This window comes from Somniosus microcephalus, chromosome 2 (assembly GCF_052327205.1).
Source record: "Somniosus microcephalus isolate GS21.2 chromosome 2, FLI_Smic_1.0, whole genome shotgun sequence".
NCBI classification, from domain to species: Eukaryota; Metazoa; Chordata; class Chondrichthyes; order Squaliformes; family Somniosidae; genus Somniosus; species Somniosus microcephalus.
This window is the reverse complement of record NC_140988.1, coordinates 100457137-100478177: the sequence shown is the minus strand read 5'-3', so window position 1 is coordinate 100478177 and position 21041 is coordinate 100457137. Positions and strand designations below refer to the sequence as shown.

Here is a 21041-nt window from a genome sequence, read left to right as displayed (position 1 = left end):
ATACAAAAGCAATATTTTAATTATTTTTGAATTCGTTGCAAGAGCGAGCATAAAAAATGATGCCAATTTAGAGGATTTTCAGTGAGCTGTATTCTGGAAATTAACAACTTAAGGTCCATCATTATAGAATGAAATATAATGAATTTGTGGAATTTCATCAGCTGCTGAGTTTAAAAAATATACTTGTTAACATACTAAGAAAGGTAAATCCTTTGCCTAAATCCTGTGTTGATTCTTCAACATAAGCTAGCTGCCATCATTACATTGTTAAAAGAGGCTGCTTGCTTCTCATCTCCTTGTTGCTCAGGGCCAGAATATGTATCTTTGTGCAAGACTCTACAGTAATATAAGTATAGACACACTCTTGAATCCACAAATAACAACTGTATGGCTCTAAATACTAATACAGGGTAGTACAAATACAGAAATAACGTGCTCCAGCATCTAAAACTATTAGCAAATTGGGTGGATTTCCCTTGCCCCTGAGCCATTTTGTTTTCAACTCTTGCCCATATCTGTAAATGTTCTAGTTCCTTGACTGCCACTGTGGCAAACCCGTAATTTCATATGATCTTATGAGAGATGCTTCCGATCTTTCTCTCAAATTTATTTTTAGTAGCATCTGTTAAAGGAGCCTTTTCCTGATGAGCCTACTTTTGAAAGGTTATTTCTATCGTTGCAGCATTATGTATTCTGTCCCTTTCTTGGACACATGGTATTGTAGGAACGATTATTCTCGGGACATTTGAGAAATTAATTTGATAACCAATGCACATTCTCAGTCTCGACATCGAATAGATGTTCTCTTTTGAGTCCAGATTTGTGGTACAATCTGGTGCCAAAGAAAATAATGCCATCTCCTTAATTATCTTCAGAGGTCCTAGTGATATATTATGTCTATTATTATTTCTTGTCTGTTCTCCAGATCATCTATGCTTCATCAATTTACCTGTAGCAATTTGTTTGAGGCCTCTAATGCAGCTTTATGATCTTTTGTCCAGCAAACAATCAACTTCAACTCTCTTTCAAGAACTTACTGCTACTTGGAAAATAAACCCAATTGTGCTTTAAATACTGACCTCAGTAAGTCCGTGTAAGCTCTATCTCCTACAGAATCCATTCAGTTGTAACACAAGATTGTTCATCAGTGCTGCCATTATCTTGGTCTGGACAGGTCTATTTTTGGTTGGATTTAAATCACAGTTGGAGGGGGTCAAAAAAGTGATACCCTCCTCCAGAATGCTGAATGACGTTTCTTAATTTTCATGCCTTTTTGTTTTTATTCCCTTCAAACTGAAGTTGATCATGTGCAGGACAGCTTTGCATCGTGGCTTGTTCTTCCCTCCCTACCGGTTTAAATAAATAATTAGGCAGATCTTGGGAAGCATATGCTTGTTCTGTGTGGGTAAAATGTCTGCATTTTAAGATGAATCCTAAAATCTTTAACACTTTGAGTACTGCAATAGTATTTCTACATCAAAATTAAAAAATACACTGCATTGTAATTGTTTTACTTTGTTCAAGAAGTACTGTTTCCCTAATGTCATTTCTATAACATAAAAACAGTTACAATTGTTCCAGTTGCTATATGAGAAGAGTGTGCAGTTTGAAAAATGCCAAAAGGCTTTCAGTACTGAAGGGGTGAAAATAAATTCTGGAAATAAATGTCAGATTTGCAATACCCAATATTCTACTAGGGAATTAGGAATCAATGCAGAAATTGAACAGAATACAAAAAGAAACTCCTTTGTTTATTTGTGCAGATGGTTGAATGAGAAAGCCACTACTGATAAACCAACCTGTATTTCATTATTGCCACACTCAGTTATTTTGTAATCATGTGTCTGACACAGAAAACGCTAATATATGTTTAAGTTTAGTTCTGCTTTTATTTACTGAGAAATGCAAAACCAGAAGGCAGTACAGTTCAAGAGACAAAACAAAGGCAAGGTCAAAATTATGGCTGTAACTGCCAGTTTCTGTTTCTTATCAAATGGGGGGACTGAGAATGTTTTAAGAGTGTTTCGTGGAAATAACATGTACAGTTAAGTGATGAGATAATCCTAGGTGTTGGTGCCAAGCTCCCTACCATAGTGAACATACGGGCTTGATTTTCAGTATGATACAATCCAGACGTGTTGCATGACATTTTCAGGTGACCATTTAGTTTCCGATGCCTGTGATCAGTGCTTCTATCATGTGGTTGTATGTTTCCTACAGGCTGTTGAAGCCCAGATCCGAAGCTTTGGTCAAACTCCTTCCCAACTTTTAATAGAGCCACATCCTCCCAGAAGCTCTGCCATGCAAGTGGTAAGTATGTTGCATGCTATTAACCAGTCATTTCCAATTGCACTTTAGATCTGGTTCCAAATGTGGTGTTTGGTATTCTGTACTCTGAAGAAACATTCAGCTGTCTTCATGTGAAACTCATTTGTGTTGCTTTGCACTTGCATGCCTGTGTAATTATTGCAATCTATCAACAGGAACTCTAATACCCTGTGTCGCTGAACCATTTATTCAATTGGATGTATGTTAACTGAAACTTTTACTGCAGTTACAAAAGGGACTGCAATCTGTAGTCACTGTAGTGTTAGATAGTCTAGATACTGAATAATGTAGTTATGCTACATGGATGTTGGAAATCATCCAACATTTCTGGAACCTTTCGGAAAAGTATTGTGAATGATTTTAAAAGCAGTGTGATGTTGCTCCTAATGGCTTGGTGGGTGTGGGTAAATATACTGAGTGGTGTAGCACTGAGCCATCCAGACCACTGAAGATCCCAGGTTTGATCTCTATTCCGTATGTGTTAGTAAAGCACAGCAGAGCCAATGTTGTTGGCCTTAGTGTCCTCAGGTTAGGGTGACAAAAATCAGCTCATGATCACTATCCAGTGACCCCTGCTGGAATTGTACTTCTCTGGATGCTAAGAGAGGATAGGCGAAGGCTTGAATGTGATGGCCTCAAGGTTGCATACACTGCCTCTTACTGTCCCTCAGGCTCACACATAAGGACAGGCACTTGAATGAGATGCCAGTGGGCCACCATTACATATGCAATTGTATCCCAGTGTGAGACAACAGCTTCAAAAGAGAAAGAGTAAAGGGAAAAGTGGGGGAAAATGAGATACAATACAAGTTTAAATTCAGTTTTGACATGTTCTAACGCTTACCTTGATGGCCTTGGCACACTCTCAGGGCCAGGTACAGGGGGCTGTTTGCTTCTATCCATGTAAGATCTGATGCCAAACAAACAATTTTGTTTTAATTTATTTGAGAATATGGATAGCATAAGAATCACAATATTAACAATTTTGTCCCTAGCAATTCCCACCTAAGCTGTGATACTCCTTTTAGGAAAGGGGAGACTGGATGGCAAAGTGTATTTGTTTATTAGTACTCTGTGCCATGCAATAGTTAGATACAGGTTCATCTCCCAGATCCCTATATGACAAGTTATTAATGTAACCCAAGCTGCCTGTAGTAGGTTAGAAGCATCGTGACAGAAATCCCTCTTTGTTGCTCTTTCACGTCTAGTAACTCAAAATAGAGCACTATAGCAGAAGAAAAACAAAACTATCTAGCCTCTCAGCTAAGAAATGGTGGAGAGAAGGGAAGAAAGCATGTTGTATTTGTTGCTGGAGTGGAGAGAAAGGATTTTACCAAAATACCTTTAAGGATCGAGTGCTTTCCTTTTTTCAAAGTTACAGTTTTCCTTTATTGTTTAAGTCACCTAATAAAAATTCATTTAGTTTCACCAAGCAAATTAGCCTTCAAAATGAGGCACAGATTTTAGAAAATAAGGTTGTGTCGTGCTGTGCAAAGTGCATCAGTGGTAATTTATGCCAGGTGTAGTAATTAGCAGACAAACGCACAATGCATATTTGTCTGCCGAGGTTTCTGTTGCCCTATCCCCCAGTGTTTTCAGTGGATCAGATAGTTGGATTTAATTGAGGCTACATCAGATGAGGCATTACTGACACCTTTAATTGAATGAGTGTCTGGGGAGGATTAACTCATAATATTGATTGGCTTTTAGCCACTCTCACAGAAGGGTGTCACTGAAGCTTATTATCCACCTTATTATTTTTGCACCATCCTTTATGCTCCAAAAATCGAATTGCTGCTTTAACAATGCAAGCACGGGTTGCAGTGCGATATTTCTTCCTTTACTTTGTCTTCTGACGACATCCGGTTGAATCCAATTTCCTGTTTATATCTTCAGGATGGCTGTTTTCTAGTTGTAGTTTTTGTATAAAGTGCAGTCATTTGCCGACATAAGTCATTGTAATTGTATGCAAAATGTTTTCAGATGTTTCAACATGACAAATGCAAGTATTTTTATTTATTTCTATTGTTTCTTTAAAGTTATAGTCCATATATTTGCACTGATCCCTGCTATTTATGTGTAGCTTTTTCTTTGTCTGAATTGCTTATGATTTTTTTTCTCCCACAGCACGCATCTTTTTCTTTTTACCTATGTTAGTTTATTGATTGGCTTACTTCACAATGCATGTAAATGCCTCATATCTTGAAGACTTGGATGCAAGTTTGATGTTTCTGCTTTTTAAAAAAAAACACAACTCAGTTCTTTGCTCTGAATAAGGTTTCTTCTTCATTTAAAATAATTAAAGCTCTTCTCACGAAAGCAATGTGTCAACTGTTTAATGATGCTCAGAACTTGTTAGCAAAAGACTTGTAAGGGGTGAACCCCATTTTGCTGTAGATGCACCTATGCTCTGTTTCTTGCTACTAACCTACTTCTTCCTATTTGTCATTTTTTCTCTCTTTTGCTTCCTCCTCTTCCCCCATCACCTTTTTTGTTTTTATTTGTATTTGATTTGGGGTTTTGCCACTGAACAGTATCTCCTCCTGCAGACTCCTCTGATGTTCACAGACCAGATGCAGCAGGATGTCATCATGGTACTTAAGTTCCCATCCAACTCCCCTGTCACCCATGTTGCTGCCAACACTCAGCTGGGCCTGGCTGTACCAGCCATTATTACAGTAACCGCTAGCAGGCTGTTTGCTGTGAACAAGTGGCATAATGTTACCGGTGAGTGTAGAGATGTTAGCGACAACAGCTAGATTTACCATTCAGTCCTTGTGTGTGGAGTTATTGTTCTGTGGGTGTTGACATGTTAAAAGACAGCTATGTTCTAACATCTGTAATGATTAAACTGAAATATTTTGTCAAGTATTTATTATGTCCTAATATTTAACTGAAATTATGATGCTATCAGAACTAGGCAGATTTTTTTGATTTCATAATAAAATATGATCTAAATTATTTTAAAATAATTTGTTTACATTTTTGGACTAGTGTAAATTTATTATTTGTTAAAATGTTATGCGCAGCGATGGCAAAAGATCAATAGGCAGAAAAATTGGGCTGGGAACCAGATGAGGTTTGCCTCTCAAAAGCAAGCTGAGCTGAACAAGAAATTGATTTTATAAGGATCAGAAGATCTAAAGAATTTTTAACCCCTTTAAAATACTTTTTTGAAAAGACCCCCAATGTATGATATCTTTGATTCAATAGTAGAATCTTCATAGCTGGGATAAAATTAATATAGTGAAGAATGTAATACCAAAATCTCAAGAGCCAATATATATACACTAAAAAGCAGTTCTGCAGAACATAGGGAGCAATATAAAACTTGTTTGTTTTACAGAGCAGCTTGTACAACATCTAATTTACTTATATATCTACAATTCTAGGTCTTCATGGAACTATGCAGGAACAGCCATACCAGCTGCCAGTTGAAATCGATCCTCTGATAGGTCTGTCAGCTTTCCTTTCTGCAATTCATTACATCCTGCATAGTGGGCTGAAGTGGAGATTACTGTTGTTTTTCACTCATGGTGGTTGGGATTGGAATTTTCTTGATAAACCATTTGCATGCAAATTGGAATGCAATGAGCTGTGGACTTGCTGGTATTTCATCAACTCTCCCTCGTTGGTTTGCCTAATTTGTACAGGGATAGAACCCGTGTCAGTGAAAATTAATATGGATGCTGTAATAATGTGCGATTGAGAATGCGCATGAAGTACTGTCAGGATAATATTGGATCTTTTCATCACTTGGACTTGTTGATGAGTGTGACTGAGCTGGGTTGTGATAAATTGGTGTCCTCATAATATGGCGGCTACATTGCAGAGAAAATTTTCATAATAACAGCAGAGTTCTTTATTGCATTGAGTGGTGAAAAATATTGAACTGATGCCAAGATTTCATCATTAAGGAGATCAGATCTTGGTTTTATGAGCCTGCTGTTCAGAAGTCTAAATTACAGTAATATAACATTCCCAAGCACAAGGTATATAATTTTCTGTTGCTGATGTAAGGATACTAATGCTGTTTTGTTTTATTTTACTTTTAGCTAATAACACTGGAATGCACAGAAGGCAAATTACTGACCTCTTGGATCAAAGTATTCAGGTCAATTCCCAGTGCTTCGTGATCACTGCCGATAACCGCTTCATCCTGGTCTGTGGCTTCTGGGATAAGAGTTTCCGTGTCTACTCCACCGACACAGGTAATTGCCATTTTCCTCTGCACATTCACTGAACCAGACATGGGCTAAGGGTAATCACAGGGGTCAGGGTCAGGAGCTAATTTTTTTCTTTTTTGGTGATAGCACCATCTGCTCTTTTTCCCTTTAAAGAAAGCCAGTTCTCCTTTCCAAACTTAGATTAACCCCTTCAAACAGCCCATTGTGTTAATTCAAAATCTCATTCTATTCAGTCTAGAATCTACATAAAATATACTGTATATAAAGTTGAACAGTCACTATTAATCTGTTTATCATTTGAATTAATTTGAATTTTTGCATCTCCAGGATCATCTCCTTGCTGTGTTAATGCACTAAGTACTAGAGACTGATATTAGAAATGCAAGCCTATGGTTTATAGTTGTCGAGATTATATTTCCCAAACCTTTGCATTGTTCTTTTCCTATGAAAGGGTTAACCTTCACAGAGCTCTTGTTTAAATGTTACAGCCTTCTTATAAACCTGTGGTACTGTATATGGAAAAAATATTCTGTAAAGAAATGTGCACAATTTCTTCTCCAAGTTAATGTGCAGTAGATTCTATGGTGGGTACTTGTGAAATTCAATCCAGGTGGACACATGGAAATCAGATCTCCGTTCCTAGGCCCCTTTCATTTTTGGTTTGTGTAGGGTAAAGCTAGAAGTCCTAATTACTGGTTAAATTCTGGTCTTTAGCTTTACTTTATAGCTTTATAGTAATTCTTTGCATATTGAAGGGTAAAATTCCATCTATTTATTTTCTATATATGCCGATGGAAAGAGTGGTGGCAATATTAAAATGATGAAATACATGCATCATGGCTTGAGGATGGTGCACCTTTTAATGAATTAGTCTGAGGAATTAAGTTGCTCCCTTTTCACAGTTATTAAAACACCAATTTGGGGGCAAAACATTTCAAGGTTAACAGTTGTTTTTACACAACAGGCCAGATGGGTTCCTAATGGTTTGTTTTGACATGCCCAACTGTTAGCTTTTTAATTCTAGTTGTACAGTACATATTGTTGGGGCATCTGAATGCCCACTCAGCATGGGTTATTGGCTGTTGTCAATCTCAGAAAATCACTTAAATTAAATATGTTAAATCAGCCTTTTAAAAATTGGGGCTGCAGAACATTATCAGCTATTGAAACAAAAAGATGCTGAAAAGAAAATGTGTTGTTGCAATGCTGGTGGCTCTATGTATCTGAGATGTACCCAGTTTGGACTTCTGTTTGTCAATTTAATGCTACATGTCTCCATAAAAGATATAAAGTAAGGAAAAAATGTTATTTTGAATACCATGCACTTTTTACAGTATTTTGTTTGAGTGAGAATCAGAATGGTGCTTCTTGTTCCATTAATTTAAGCAAGGTATTTGTTGCAGAAGTTGAAGTACCAAGAACTCTATCAAAATATGTTGTTTTTTAACTGGTTATTTGCAAGGAAATCGATTAGGAACAATTTACCAGGTTGTGTGTGTGTTAGAAACTTTAGAAATACAAATTGAGTGATAATCTACACATGCCTGCACTCTGCTGAGGAAAGTAAGATTAGGGACCAGCTGTTTGGAGAACTAGACCACATATTAAGTCCTTCAGTTGACACTGGCTTGCTTCAGTTTTCTCCCTATAAATTGTGTGCAATTTACGTATTGCTATTTGACCGGAACTTCCAAATAATAGTTGCATTTAGGTTCTTTAATAAAGAAACTGGTTATATTTTATGTTTATGAATAGCAGCAATTTTGTTTTGGGCCTTGAACAGTTAACGGCACAATTGAGATTACAAGGGTATCCTAAATTGAAATTGATAGGATGGTTGGAAGATTACAGTACTGGCCACAAATATGACTGACGTCCTGTAAAAAGTAATTTTGTTTTAAATGGTTTTTTCCCCCCATGTGTGTGGGAAGCTGTAGTTGCTCTTAAAAAATAGCTTAGTTATGACATAGATGTTAACAATCTTTATCTCTGGTTTGGTCTTACAATTTTAACCCTTTCCGGAGGGAGGCTAAGGAAATAGGAGCTTGTTTGCAAGTAATTTTTCATTTTACCAGAAATTTGGTGATTTTTTTTAACTATAAAACTACAACATGAAATTATAGAAGCTACTGTATCTCCCTGTTTTCTGAAAATCCAGTGCCTTTAGTCTGCATATGCTAATATCAAATACATATTATTCTTCAGTAATTTGCATCTTAGACATCCAGGACATTACATACAGTAGTCAGAGCGTATGGTATCTCTCTTACCCGTCTGTCTTTTTTGCATTAATGTTTGTCTGTCTCTGTTTTTCTACTTCTGTCTTTTTCTTGTTTTCTATTGGGCAGGAGATGATGTGGTGGAAAAGGGAGATACTGAGGGCTGCAAGCTGCATTTTCTGATGGCAGGTGCAGGGAAAATGCAATGTGCCGCACTTGGGTCATTTGTCATCCCCTCTCCCTATCATTGTTGCTTCCCCCCAGTCCCTGATTCCTATTGTATCCCATACCCATTTTTGTTCCAATGAATGCTTTTTCTTCCTGCCACCTTCTCTCTTCCAGTGTCTCCCCTAAACATTTCCTTTTCTACTATCTGCTAAACACATATATACAGCCGCCCTCCTTACTCTAATTTAGCCTCCCTGTCCAACCTTACCCTACATTCATTCCCCACTGATCATCTATTCATTACTTTCAAGGGCAGGTAGCCAGAGGCCTTGCTTCCCCTCTCCACTGACCATCCCTGCTTTCCCTCCCCATCTACCCTACCCCTTTATTGTCCCCAACTCACTAACTAGCTATTCCCCCCTTGGCCGCTCCTCTCACCTCCCCTGTTTATCCGTATTCCAATGCCCTATGCCCCCATGCCATAACCACCCCTCCCATGCTCACACAAAAGTCTATACTAAGCTGGGAAAGTGACTTTTTAAAGATTATGAAAATGGTTATCAAGAGTGCTTTTAAAAACAACTAGCTGCTTTCCCAGATTAATACTGGGAAACCAGCAAAGGGAGATGAGTGACCAGGAGTGGAACAGGGTAGAGGTTGGCAAGAGAGTGGGTTGGCCCCAGGACAATGAGGCAGTGAAGGTAGGTGGGAAAGCTGGAGAAGGGGAATTTTTTTTTCATTCTCAGAATGTGGCTTTTCCATCGCCAAGTCCCAAACAATCAACGATAGCAAAATACTGCAGATGTTGGAAATCCGAAATAACAACAGAAAATGCTGGAAAAACTCAGCAGGTCAGGCAACATCCGTGGAGAGAAATTTGAGTTGACGTTTCGGGTCGAACCCTTCTTCAAAACTGGAAGGGTTCGACCCGAAACGTCAACTCAAATTTCTCTCCACGGATGTTGCCTGACCTGCTGAGTTTTTCCAGCATTTTCTGTTATTTCCCAAACAATCAACATCCTGGGATCACCATTGACCAGAAACTAAACTGGATCAGCCACATAAATGCCATGGCTACTAGAACAGGTTAGAGGCTGGGTATTCTGCAGTGAGAGGCTCACCTCCTGACTGCGCATAGGCTCGCCACCTGCCTGGATGGTTGCAGCTGCAACATCACTCGAAGCTCAACACCATTCAGGACAAAACACTCAGCTTGATCGGCACTTCAAGGCCAGCATTTGTTATCCATCCCTAGTTACCTTGAGAAGGTGATGTTAGGCCTACCATGTGGTGAAATTGCGCTCTCAATGCTGTTCAGTAGGGAGTTGCAGGATTTTCACCCAATGATGATGAAGGAATGGCGTTATATGTCCAAGTCCAGATGGTGTATGACTTGGAATTGATGCTGTTCTCATGCACCTGCTGCCCTTGTCTTTCCAGGTGGTAGAGGGGTCGCAGGTTTGGAGGTGCTGCCAAAGAAGCTGTGACGAGTTACTGAAGTGCATCCTGTAGATGGTGCACACTGCAGCCACGGTACACCAGTGGTGGATTTTTAGGCGATGTGGATGAAGTGCCGATCAAGCGTACTGCTTTATCCTGAATGGTGTTGAGCTTCTTAAGTGATGTTGCAGCTGCAGCCATCCAGGCAAGTGGCGAGTATTCCTTCATACTCCTGACTTGTGCCTTGTAGGTGGTGGGGAGGCTATGGGCAGTCAGGAGGTGAGCCACTTACTGCAGAATACCCAGCCTCTGACTTGTTCTAGTAGCCATGGCATTTATGTGGCTGGTCCAGTTTAGTTTCTGGTCAATGGTGATCCCCAGGATGTTGATTGTTTGGGATTTGGCGATGGAAATGCCACTGAATGTCAAGATGAGGTGTTTCGGCTCTCTCTTGTGTATCATTTCCTGGCACTTGTCTGGAGTAAACTCCATCCATTACTTTACTGATGATTGGGTGTAGGCTGATAAGGCGGTAATTGGCCAGGTTGGAGTTGTCCTGCTTTTTGTGGACAGGACATACCGGGCAATTTCCATCTTGTTCGGTAGATGGCAGTGTTGTAGCTGTACTGGAACAGCTTGGCTCAGAGCACAGCTAGTCTGGAGCACATGTCTTCAGCACTACAGCTGGGATGTTGTTGGAGCCCATAACCTTTGCTGTGACTAGTTTCAGCTGTTTCTAGTTTTCTTTTCTAAATGAAAACAAATAAACTGCAGGTGCATTTAATCATGTGTGTCAGTAAACAGTTCAGAATAGAATAGGAGTTATTGTTAATATTTTAACTGTGAGTCTTGTGTGCAATAAAGCTTTGAGAATTCAATCTCCAGTTTGTTTCAAAGTCTTTTGGAAAAAGCAGAGAATTTCTCCAATTCTCACAGATTGAGAGGAGGTACAGTGTGCTTAATCTCTGATGCATGCTGGGAAATCCTCTCAGGTGCACGTGTTCAGATGTGGTTAATAACTCTTCAGCAGTCCTGGAAACAATATCCAGTCAAAACTCAGGCTTTTGAGACATTGGCTGAAGACTTGAAGTAAAAACTTAAAGGAAGGTATTAAAGGACACAAGATAAACTGAATCATGTCATTGTGAAACATATAATTAAAAAAAAATGTTTTTATTGTGTTTAAAACCTTATCTTGGACATGAGAATTGCAGTTACTGGGGGAAAATGGCAGACATTTTCTTTCAAAAATACATTTGAGTGATACAGTTCGTTCATCTTGTTTTTAATTTTTATTACTGGTAGGTTCTCCTGACTGGTCATTGGTTATTTTCACGAACGCTTAGTAGCTTCTCTTTGGTAGCTTTCTAGCTACTTTCTTCACTTTTGATTTGTGAATTGCTTACCTTTTCAATTCTGATATGCTACTATTTTACACTGAGTCAAGTAACAACGTGTGGTTGGCAAAAATATGATTAAAAATATGTAACAACATGAAGTGAGGTGACTGTATATATGAAGTGCATGCTATATGAAAGATTTGAATATATTACTAGAATATCTCCCATGGTGTTGGTCACAGTGAATCAAAGGACATAAAAACAGGAGTATTATGAGAGACACTAACTTATCAGCAATGGGGGCTGCCATGGAATCTGGGAATATCAGGAAGGGAGCCTAGGTTCTGGCAGTGCTGGGATTGGATTACTATCTAAGTTGACAAAATCACTGATAATGCACCAAAGGGTAAAGTTTCACAGGCTGCGGATGTGCAATTTTCTGATATGCACTGCTGGCAATGCTGGGATTGGGTTTCCGGGTCCAGCATTTTTCTAAGAGTTCCTGGGTCTAGGAGGATTGTGAGGGTCAGAGGGATCTGAAAACGTTGAAGCTATGGCAATGCTTGGGTAGGTCCTGGTATCTGGGATCATTAGGAAAGGGGTTTTGGGATCTGGGAACATTGGAATGGGAGGCTTTCAGGGTCAGAAAGCATTGGGGCAGTTCTGGAATCAGGGAGCACTGGGAATGCAGCCTAGGAATTTGTGAGAAAGAGAAGGGGGCCTGCAATCGTATTAGAGTTTTTTGAGGATGTAACTAGCAGGGTAGATAAAGGGAAACCAGTGGATGTAGTATATTTGGATTTCCAAAAGGCATTCGATAAGGTGTCACATAAAAGGTTATTGCACAAGATAAAGGCTCATGGGGCTGGGGGTAATATAGTAGCATGGATAGAGGATTGGTTAATGGACAGAAAAGAGAGAGTAGGGATAAACGGGTTTTTTCAAGTTGGCAGACTGTAACTAGTGGGGTGCTGCAAGGATAAGTGCTGGGGCCTCAGCTATTTACAATTTATATTAATGACCTAGATGAAGGGACCAAGTGTAGTGTATCCAAGTTTGCTGACGATACGAAGCTAGGTGGGACAGTAAGCTGTGAGGAGAAAACAGAGTCTGCAAAGGGATATAGATAGATTAAGTGAGTGGGCAGTAAGGTGACTGATGGAGTATAATGTAGGGAATCGTGAGGTTATTCACTTTGGTGGGAAGATTAGAAAAACAGAATATTTTTTAAATGGCGAGAAACTTTTAAATGTTGGTGTTCAGAGAGATTTGGGTGTCCTCGTGCAAGAAACACAAAGCTAACATGCAGGTACAGCAAGCAATAAGGAAGGCAAATGGTATGCTGGCCTTTATTGCAACGGGATTGCAGTATAAGAGTAAGGAAGTCTTGCTACAATTGTACAGGGCCTTGGTAAGACCACACTTGGAGTATTGTGCACAGTTTTGGTGGTCTTATCTAAGGAAGGATATACTTGCCTTGGAGGTGGTGCAACAAAGGTTCACTAGATTGATTCCTGGGGTGAGAGGGCTGTCCTATGATGAGAGATTGTGTAGAATGGGCCTATATTCTCTGGAGTTTAGAAGAATGAAAGGTGATCTCATTGAAACATACAAGATTCTGAAGGGGATTGACAGGGGAGATGCTGAGAGGTTGTTTCCCCTGGCTGGAGTGTCTAGAACTGGGTAGCATAGTCTCCGGATAAGGGGTAGGCCATTTAAGACCGAGATGAGGAAGAATTTCTTCACTCAGAAGGTTGTGAATCTTTGGAATTCTCTGCCCCAGAGGGCTGTGAATGCTATGTCTTTGAGTATATTCAAGGCTGAGATAGATAGATTTTTGGATAGATTAGGGGAAACAAGGGATATGGAGATCGGGCGGGAAAGTGGAGTTGAGTTTGATGATCAATCATGACCTTATTGAATGGCAGAGCGGGTTCGAGGGGCCATATGGCCGACCCCTGCTCCTATTTCTTAAGTTCTTAATCTGGCAGTGTGGGCATAAGTCAGAGAGGGTTGTTGGAGACCAATAGGACTCAGAGATGGGTTTTACAGCACTCGGTGGGCTCAAACCAGGCAGTATTGAGGATTGCTCGTACCTAGAAGTCTTGGGGAGGAAGATCCAGCAGCCTTGTGAGGGAAGGAAACCCAGGAGAATGAGATCCAAATGGCCTTTGGCCCTTTTTGAAACATCTGGGCCAAACTCTCCACTGCATTTGTACGATAGCAAAATACTGCAGATGCTGGAAATCCAAAATAACAACAGAAAATGCTGGAAAAACTCAGCAGGCCAGGCAACATCCGTGGAGAGAAATTAGTGTCAATGTTTTGGGTCAAAACCCTTTATCAAGACTAAAGAGGCACAGGGAATGAAATAGATTAAGAGGCCGGGCTGGGAGAGAACAAAAGAGAAGAGACATTAAGAGGTATTCAAAACAAGACGACGAGATGGTGATGGGACTAGTGGAGACAAAAGACAGCTCTAGATTAGGTGTGAAATGCGCTGGCAGAATGGGAAACAGCTGCCATGTGGGAGAGAGAAAAAAAAAGAGGAAAGGGGGGGGGCGGTAAGCCAAAACAAGGGTGTGGATAAAAAATATAAGTAAAAATGTAATAGGGGCCGAGGTTATGATCTGATATTGAGTCCAGAAGGCTGCAAAGTGCCTAATCGGAAGATGAGGTGCTGTTCCTCGAGTTTACGTTGAGCTTCCGTGGAACAATGCAAGAGGACGGTGAGGTCCGAGTGGGAATGGGGCGGTGAATTAAAATGACAGGCGACCGGAAGCTCGGGGTCACCCTTACGGACTGAACGGAGGTGTTCCGCAAAGCGGTCACCCAATCTGCGTTTGGTCTCCCCAGTGTAGAGGCGATCGCATCGTGAGCAGCGAATACAGTATACTAGATTGCAAGAAGTACAAGTAAATCGCTGTTTCACCTGGAAGGGGTGTTTGGGGCCCTGGACAGTGGGAAGGGGGGAGGTATAAGGGCAGGTGTTACATCTCCTGTGCTTGCACGGGAAGGTGCCGGGCGAAGGGGAAGGGGTGCTGGGGGTGATAGAGGAGTGGACTAGGGTGTCTCAGAGGGAGCGGTCCCTACGGAATGCTGAAAGGGGAGGGGAAGATGCGTTTGGTGGTGGGATCACCTTGGAAATGGCGGAGGATGAGCCGTTGAATGTGGAGACTGGTGGGGTGAAAGGTGAGGACAAGGGGAACCCTATCGTGGTTCCGGGAGGGAGGGGCAGGGGTGAGGGCAGAAGTGCGGGAGATAGAACGGACATGGTTGAGGGCCGTGTCAACCACGGTAGAGGGGAATCCTCGGTTGAGGAAAAAGGAAGACATGTCGGAAGCACTGGTGTGGAAGGTGGCATCGTCTGAGCAGATGCGGCGGAGATGGAGAAACTGGGAGAATGGAATAGAGTCCTTACAGGAGGCGGGGTGGGAGGAAGTGTAGTCCAGGTAGCTGTGGGAGTCAGTGGGCTTGTAGTGAATATTGGTCGATAACCTATCCTCAGAGATGGAGACGGAGAAGTCGAGGAAGGGAAGGGAAGAGTCAGAGATGGACCATGTGAAGGTGAGGGAAGGGTGGAAATTGGAGGCAAAGTGAATGAAATTGTCTAGTTCAGGGCGAGAGCAGGAACCGGCACCGATATAGTCATCAATGTATCGGAAAAAGAGGTGAGGGAGAGGACCCGAGTAGGACTGGAACAAAGAGTGTTCCACATATCCCACGAAAAGGCAGGCATAGCTAGGACCCATGCGGATACCCATAGCAGCACCTTTGATTTGGAGGAAATGAGTGGAGTTAAAGGAGAAGTTGTTCAATGTGAGAACAAGTTCAGCCAGGCGGAGGAGGGTGGTGGTGGATGGGGACTGGTCGGGCCTCTGTTCAAGGAAGAAGCGGAGCGCCCTCAGGCCATCCTGGTGGGAGATGGAGGTGTAGAGGGATTGTACGTCCATAGTGAAAAGGAAGCGGTTGGGGCCAGGAAATTGGAAACTGTTAAAGTGGCGGAGGGCGTCCGAAGAGTCGAGGATGTAGGTGGGAAGAGACTGGACAAGGGGAGAAAAGATAGAGCTGAGATAGGAAGAGGGCAGCACGGTGGCATAGTGGTTAGCACTGTTGCCTCACAGCGCCAGGGACCCGGGTTCGAATCCGGCCTCTGGGTGACTGTCTGTGTGGAGTTTGCACATTCTCCCCGTGTTTGCGTGGGTTTCCTCCGGGTGCTCCGGTTTCCTCCCACAGTCCAAAGATGTGCGGGGTTAGGTTGATTGGCCATGATAAATTGACCCTTAGTGTTAGGGGGATTAAATACGTGAGGTTATGGGGATAGGGTGGGATATGTGTTGGTGTAGGGGTTACGGGGATCGGGTGGGATATGTGTCGGTGCAGGCTCGATGGGCTGAAATGGCCTCTATCTGTACTGTGAGGTTTCTGTGATTTCTGTGATAAGTTCCGTGGGGCAAGAACAGGCTGAAACGATGGGTCTACCAGGGCAGTCCTGTTTGTGGATCTTGGGAAGGAGGTAGAAGCGGGCTGTGCAGGGTTGGGGAACTATGAGGTTGGTGGCTGCGGGGGGAAGATTTCCAGAGGAGATGAGGTCAGTGACAGTCTTGGAAACGGTGGTTTGATGTTCGGTAGTCGGGTCATGGTCCAGGTGGAGGTAGGAGGAGGTGTCAGAGAGTTGGCGTCCAGCTTCCGCTAGGCAGAGGTCAGTTCGCCAAACAACAACAGCACCACCCTTGTCAGCAGGTTTAATGACAATGTCAGGGTTGGAGCTAGGAGAATGGAGTGCTGCAAGTTCAGAGGGAGGTAGGTTGGAGTGAGTGAAAGGAGCAGAGAAATGGAGACGGCCGATGTCACGGCAGCAGTTAGCGATGAAAAGATCTAGAGAGGGTAAGAGGTCAGGGGGAGGGGTCCAGGTAGAACGGGAATTCTGAAAGCGGGAGAAAGGGGAAGACTCCTGGCCAGAGAAGTGGGCACAGAGACGTAGGCGGTGGAAAAAGAGCTCAACATCGTGCCGAGCTCGAAATTCATTGAGGTGGGGGCATAAGGGGATGAAGCTCAGGCCTTTGCTGAGGACTGATCGTTCGGGGTCAGAGAGGGGAAGGTCAGAGGGGATAGTGAAAACGTGGCGGGGGTGAGATTGGGAGAAGGGGGGTCAGAGGAAAGTGAAGGGGAAGAAGGTTCCGGAGGGGCGATGGTGTCCAAGAATTGATGAAGCTTGCGATCCTTGACATCGGAAAGAAAGAAAAAAAGTTTTTTGTTGAAGCGTTGGATGAATCGAAGGATGAAATGGAACTGTGGACCCGGACAGCTTTGAGATAGAGTGAGTCGGTGCTGCTGAAGAGAGAGGTCGAGAGTGTTCATGTGGCGTCGCATGGCATTGAGCGTGGATCATTTCTCCACTGCATTTCCTGTCCATCTTCCTCCTCTCTGACCCTTCTTTTGTGCCCTCAGGTACCCCTTACCACTTTCCCCATTGTCAGCTGGTTCCCATCTTTATATTCCTACCTGAAAGCATTTAAGGGTAAATATTCCATTTCATAAACTAATGGGCTGGAGGTGCATAGTTTCTCAATTTGCGTGTACCAGGAGCACCTGTCAAGAAATTGTGCCCCAGCCTCTGAAATTTGAGTTTTCCAACTTGTATAGTAAACAAATAAAAATGACATTGTAAAATGTTCAAAGTTCATTGATACGTAGTTTCCAAGTTAATAAAGTTCAAAAATATTTGAAAGATTTTTTTACTGAATTTTTAATGGAAATAAAGAGATAAGTGACTAAACAATTAGTCCATTCTTGATAAACAGTCTCTGTTTTCTTCTCTGTCAACAAAGAAACTACAGCTGATTTAATCACAGTAAGTAATTCATAATAGAAAGTAGCATTTGTTAATGAATGTAAATAATTGACAGATATGTAGGGAAAAAATTGTACAAAATGAGTGGCTCTCTTGTAACGTTACTCATAGGGAGGTAACACTGAGTCAGACTTGGGTCATGCATGTTCAGACATTGTGCATGTGCAAAACCTTGGAAATATTAGAATAGACAGGTCTGAGAAAATGTAGAAATTGTGGCAAGAGGACAGATCTTAAGCACTAGGCACTTGACAGAAGGTAGACCTTGGCAAAACATATTCAACAGATTCCATCAGAAATGGGCAATTTTATGGATAATTTAAGATAGATTTTTGTGAATTATTTCCGTTAATTTTTATCAATGTTATTAATTGCATTTTTTAGGTTTTTATATAGTGACCTACTGCAGGAAACAGCATAGCCATCAAAAGAATTTGGAAAATTAAGTGATTTACTCCGTTTTGAGCTACTTGCTGGTTCATGAATGGTAGCTGTGGGGAAAAAATAAGTTATTTGATTGTTTGATTTTCTGCTAGTTACTTGTTCCATTTTGGTGATTTGTGTTACTTTTTGCTACATATAGTGAATCGGATATTTAATTGGCTATTTATCTGAAAATGGATTATTTGAGCCATGTGCATTGGAGTTGCGATGGCCTGAGTTGTGACATGATTGAGGCCATGCTTAACAAGTGACACCTTTAAAACACATGCTGCTACAGATGCGCACTAGGTTTTTCATTGTGTAAATATCGGCTAATCAAGAGATTGGTTACAGATGCAGTTAGCATTTTGTTAATTTGGGACTTGCATATGTGTGTATATGGGTATGCCTAACCATAACCCCTATCACCAGACAGTTGTCTTTGTAGAAATCCTTAAGTAAACTAAATGAGTATATATTTAGTCAACTCAAAAGGAAACTAAAATGAGATTTATTTATATTCATTTAAAAAGTGGTACTGAAGACAATATGGAAAGCATAGTTGAAAATGTGTTTACCTTTAGGACTTTTGAATGCAATTACTTACCATTTTCTAAAACTTTTCATTGGAACTGTTCATTAAAATATTTTTGAAGGCTGATTCCCTAATGGCTTACTGGGTAAACTGATGAGCTACACTTACTGGTGTGCTACACAATTTCAATTCTTGGTCAGTGCTGAGTTAGCTCTTTTCAGCTGGAGTAGCATTCTGGCATTACAATTGGCCTCAGTGTTCCCAGACAAGTTAGGAGGGGAAGGAAATGCCCTTATCTAGCCTCAACTTTGCCAATGCCTTCCTTACCAGCCACCTATTTCCTGTCGCATAAGCCTCACTCATTCATCACCCTGTTCTTGCTGACCTGCACTGGCTCCCTATTTCCCAACAGATTAATTCTCTTCCTAATCTACAAATCCCTCCAAAGCCTTCCCCACTACTCTGCAAATTTCTCCAATCCTATATACCCTCCTACATGCATCAGTTCTCTGACTCTGATTTCCTGTGTACTCTGTGCATCCCTTCACTCCACCTTCAGTAGTGGAGCCTTCAACCACCTTGGCCTACTCTTTGTGATTCTCTCCTCAAACACCTTGTGGTAAACCACTGTCATACCTGTCTGTGTCTGTATGTGTATTCCACTAGGTACAGGTCTGGACATGCCTCGGCTGACTCCTCCCACTATTCCAGGTATATAAGTGACTACCTCCCAGTCCCTTAGTATTCTGGACGGGTCGACCACTCGAGACAAGACCTTCATTCTTTAGTTAATAAAAGCCTGATTGTTACTCGCTCAACTTCAGTCTTTTGAGTAATTGATGGCGCATCAATTTTATTAACTAAATTTTTTATAATGGAGAAGATCCTCACACCAGCATGCCTGGACCTGGACAGTCGGGAAGCGGACGCTTCCACCAAGTTTGCTCACTGGCTCACGTGCTTCGAGACATTCCTGACTGCCTCCACTGCGGTCGAAACGGATGCGGACAAACTGTCTGTCCTGATCTCCAAGGTGAACCACCGAGTGTACTCAGTCATCCGGGATGCGACCTCGTACACAGCCGCCCTCCAGCTCCTCAAGACCCAGTACACGCGCCCTGTGAACGAAGTATACGCTAGGCACCTTCTGGGGAGTCGCAAGCAACAACCTGGGGAATCGACTGAGGAATACCTCCAAGCACTGTCCGTGCTTGGCCGGGCCTGTGGGTGTAAGGCGGTAACGCCCACTAAGTACACGGAGGAACTGATCCGGGATGCCTTCGTAGCGGGCCACAGGTCCAACTACACCCGACAGCGACTGCTGGAGCAGAGTGACCTCACCCTCGACAAAGCCTCCGACATCGCACTAACGCTGGACGCAGCCTTCCGGGGCATGGATGCCTACTCCTCTGCACCGTGGACGCCGCGGGGAACGACAACCTGGGACACGGTAGGACAGCCCCATAGCACCGTGCCACCCCAGCCACAGCCCAACAACGGCCCAACTACCGCAGCAGTGTCCCAAAGCCAGACAGCAGTATCCCAAGGCCAGAAATGCTACTTCTGTGGCCAGGCCAAACACCCCAGAGCGCGCTGCCCGGCGAAGAATGCAACCTGCTCGGGCTGCGGGAAAAAGGGACACTACGCCAGCGTCTGCAAGGCCAAAGCCACCCCGAACGCCAGCAGCGCCGCGTGTGGGCCGTGCGAGCCGCCATCTTGGGCCTCCCCAGCCATGTGCGAACCACCGCAGCAGCAGCCATCTTGGACGACTCCAGCCACATGGGAATCATGGGCGCCGCCATCTTGGACACCAGCCGGGACGCAGCAGACCGCCAACCCCCACCCATCTGATACTCGCAGCGACACACCGACCCCTACGCTGGCCTCTGTGACGCTGGACCAAACGAGACCGCACCAGTTAGCTCGGTCCAAAATGGACGTTAAGGTAAACGGCCATGCAATAAACTGCCTTTTTGACTCCGGGAGCACAGAGAGCTTCATCCACCCCGACACGGTGCGGCGTTGCTCTCTCCCAGTCCTGCCTGCGCACCAGCGGATTTCTATGGCCTCCGAGTCCCAGTCAGCGGACATTGGCGGCTACTGCGTGGTGACACTAGTAGTAGACGGGACTGTGTTCAATAATTTTAAACTCCTGGTCCTGCCCGACCTCTGCGCTGCCGTTCTACTGGGGTTGGATTTCCAGTGCCACCTCAAAAGCGTTACGATGGCGTACGGTGGCCCCCTCCCCCCACTCACAGTCCGCAGCCAGCAGCCTCCAAATTGCCCGCCGCGCACTAGATGCAACCTCTCCACACTCAGAGTCCCACCCCCCCCACTGTTTGCTAACCTCACCCCTGACTGTAAGCCCATCGCCACAAAGAGCAGGCGATACAGTGCCGGGGACAGGGTTTTCATCAAAACCGAAGTGGAACGGCTCCTGAAGGAGGGGATTATTGAGGGCAGCTCCAGCCCCTGGCGAGCCCAGGTTGTGGTCGTTAAGACCGGCGAGAAACAACGCCTGGTCATCGACTACAGCCAAACAATAAA

General features: G+C 43.0%; 1 protein-coding gene across 2 annotated transcripts in view; it reads left to right on the top strand.

Moving 5' to 3' along the window:
* The window catches only part of lrba (LPS-responsive vesicle trafficking, beach and anchor containing), a 991104-nt gene that overhangs the window by 882036 nt on the left and 88027 nt on the right, over positions 1-21041 (top strand). The window contains exons 48-51 of one of the 2 annotated variants that reach the window (XM_086011652.1): positions 2221-2310; positions 4878-5055; positions 5721-5783; positions 6384-6539. In XM_086011652.1, the coding sequence (XP_085867778.1) occupies positions 2221-2310; positions 4878-5055; positions 5721-5783; positions 6384-6539 (487 nt within the window). Of the gene's footprint in view, positions 1-2220; positions 2311-4862; positions 5056-5720; positions 5784-6383; positions 6540-21041 lie in introns of both variants that reach the window. The other variant, XM_086011642.1, reaches the window with a different exon arrangement.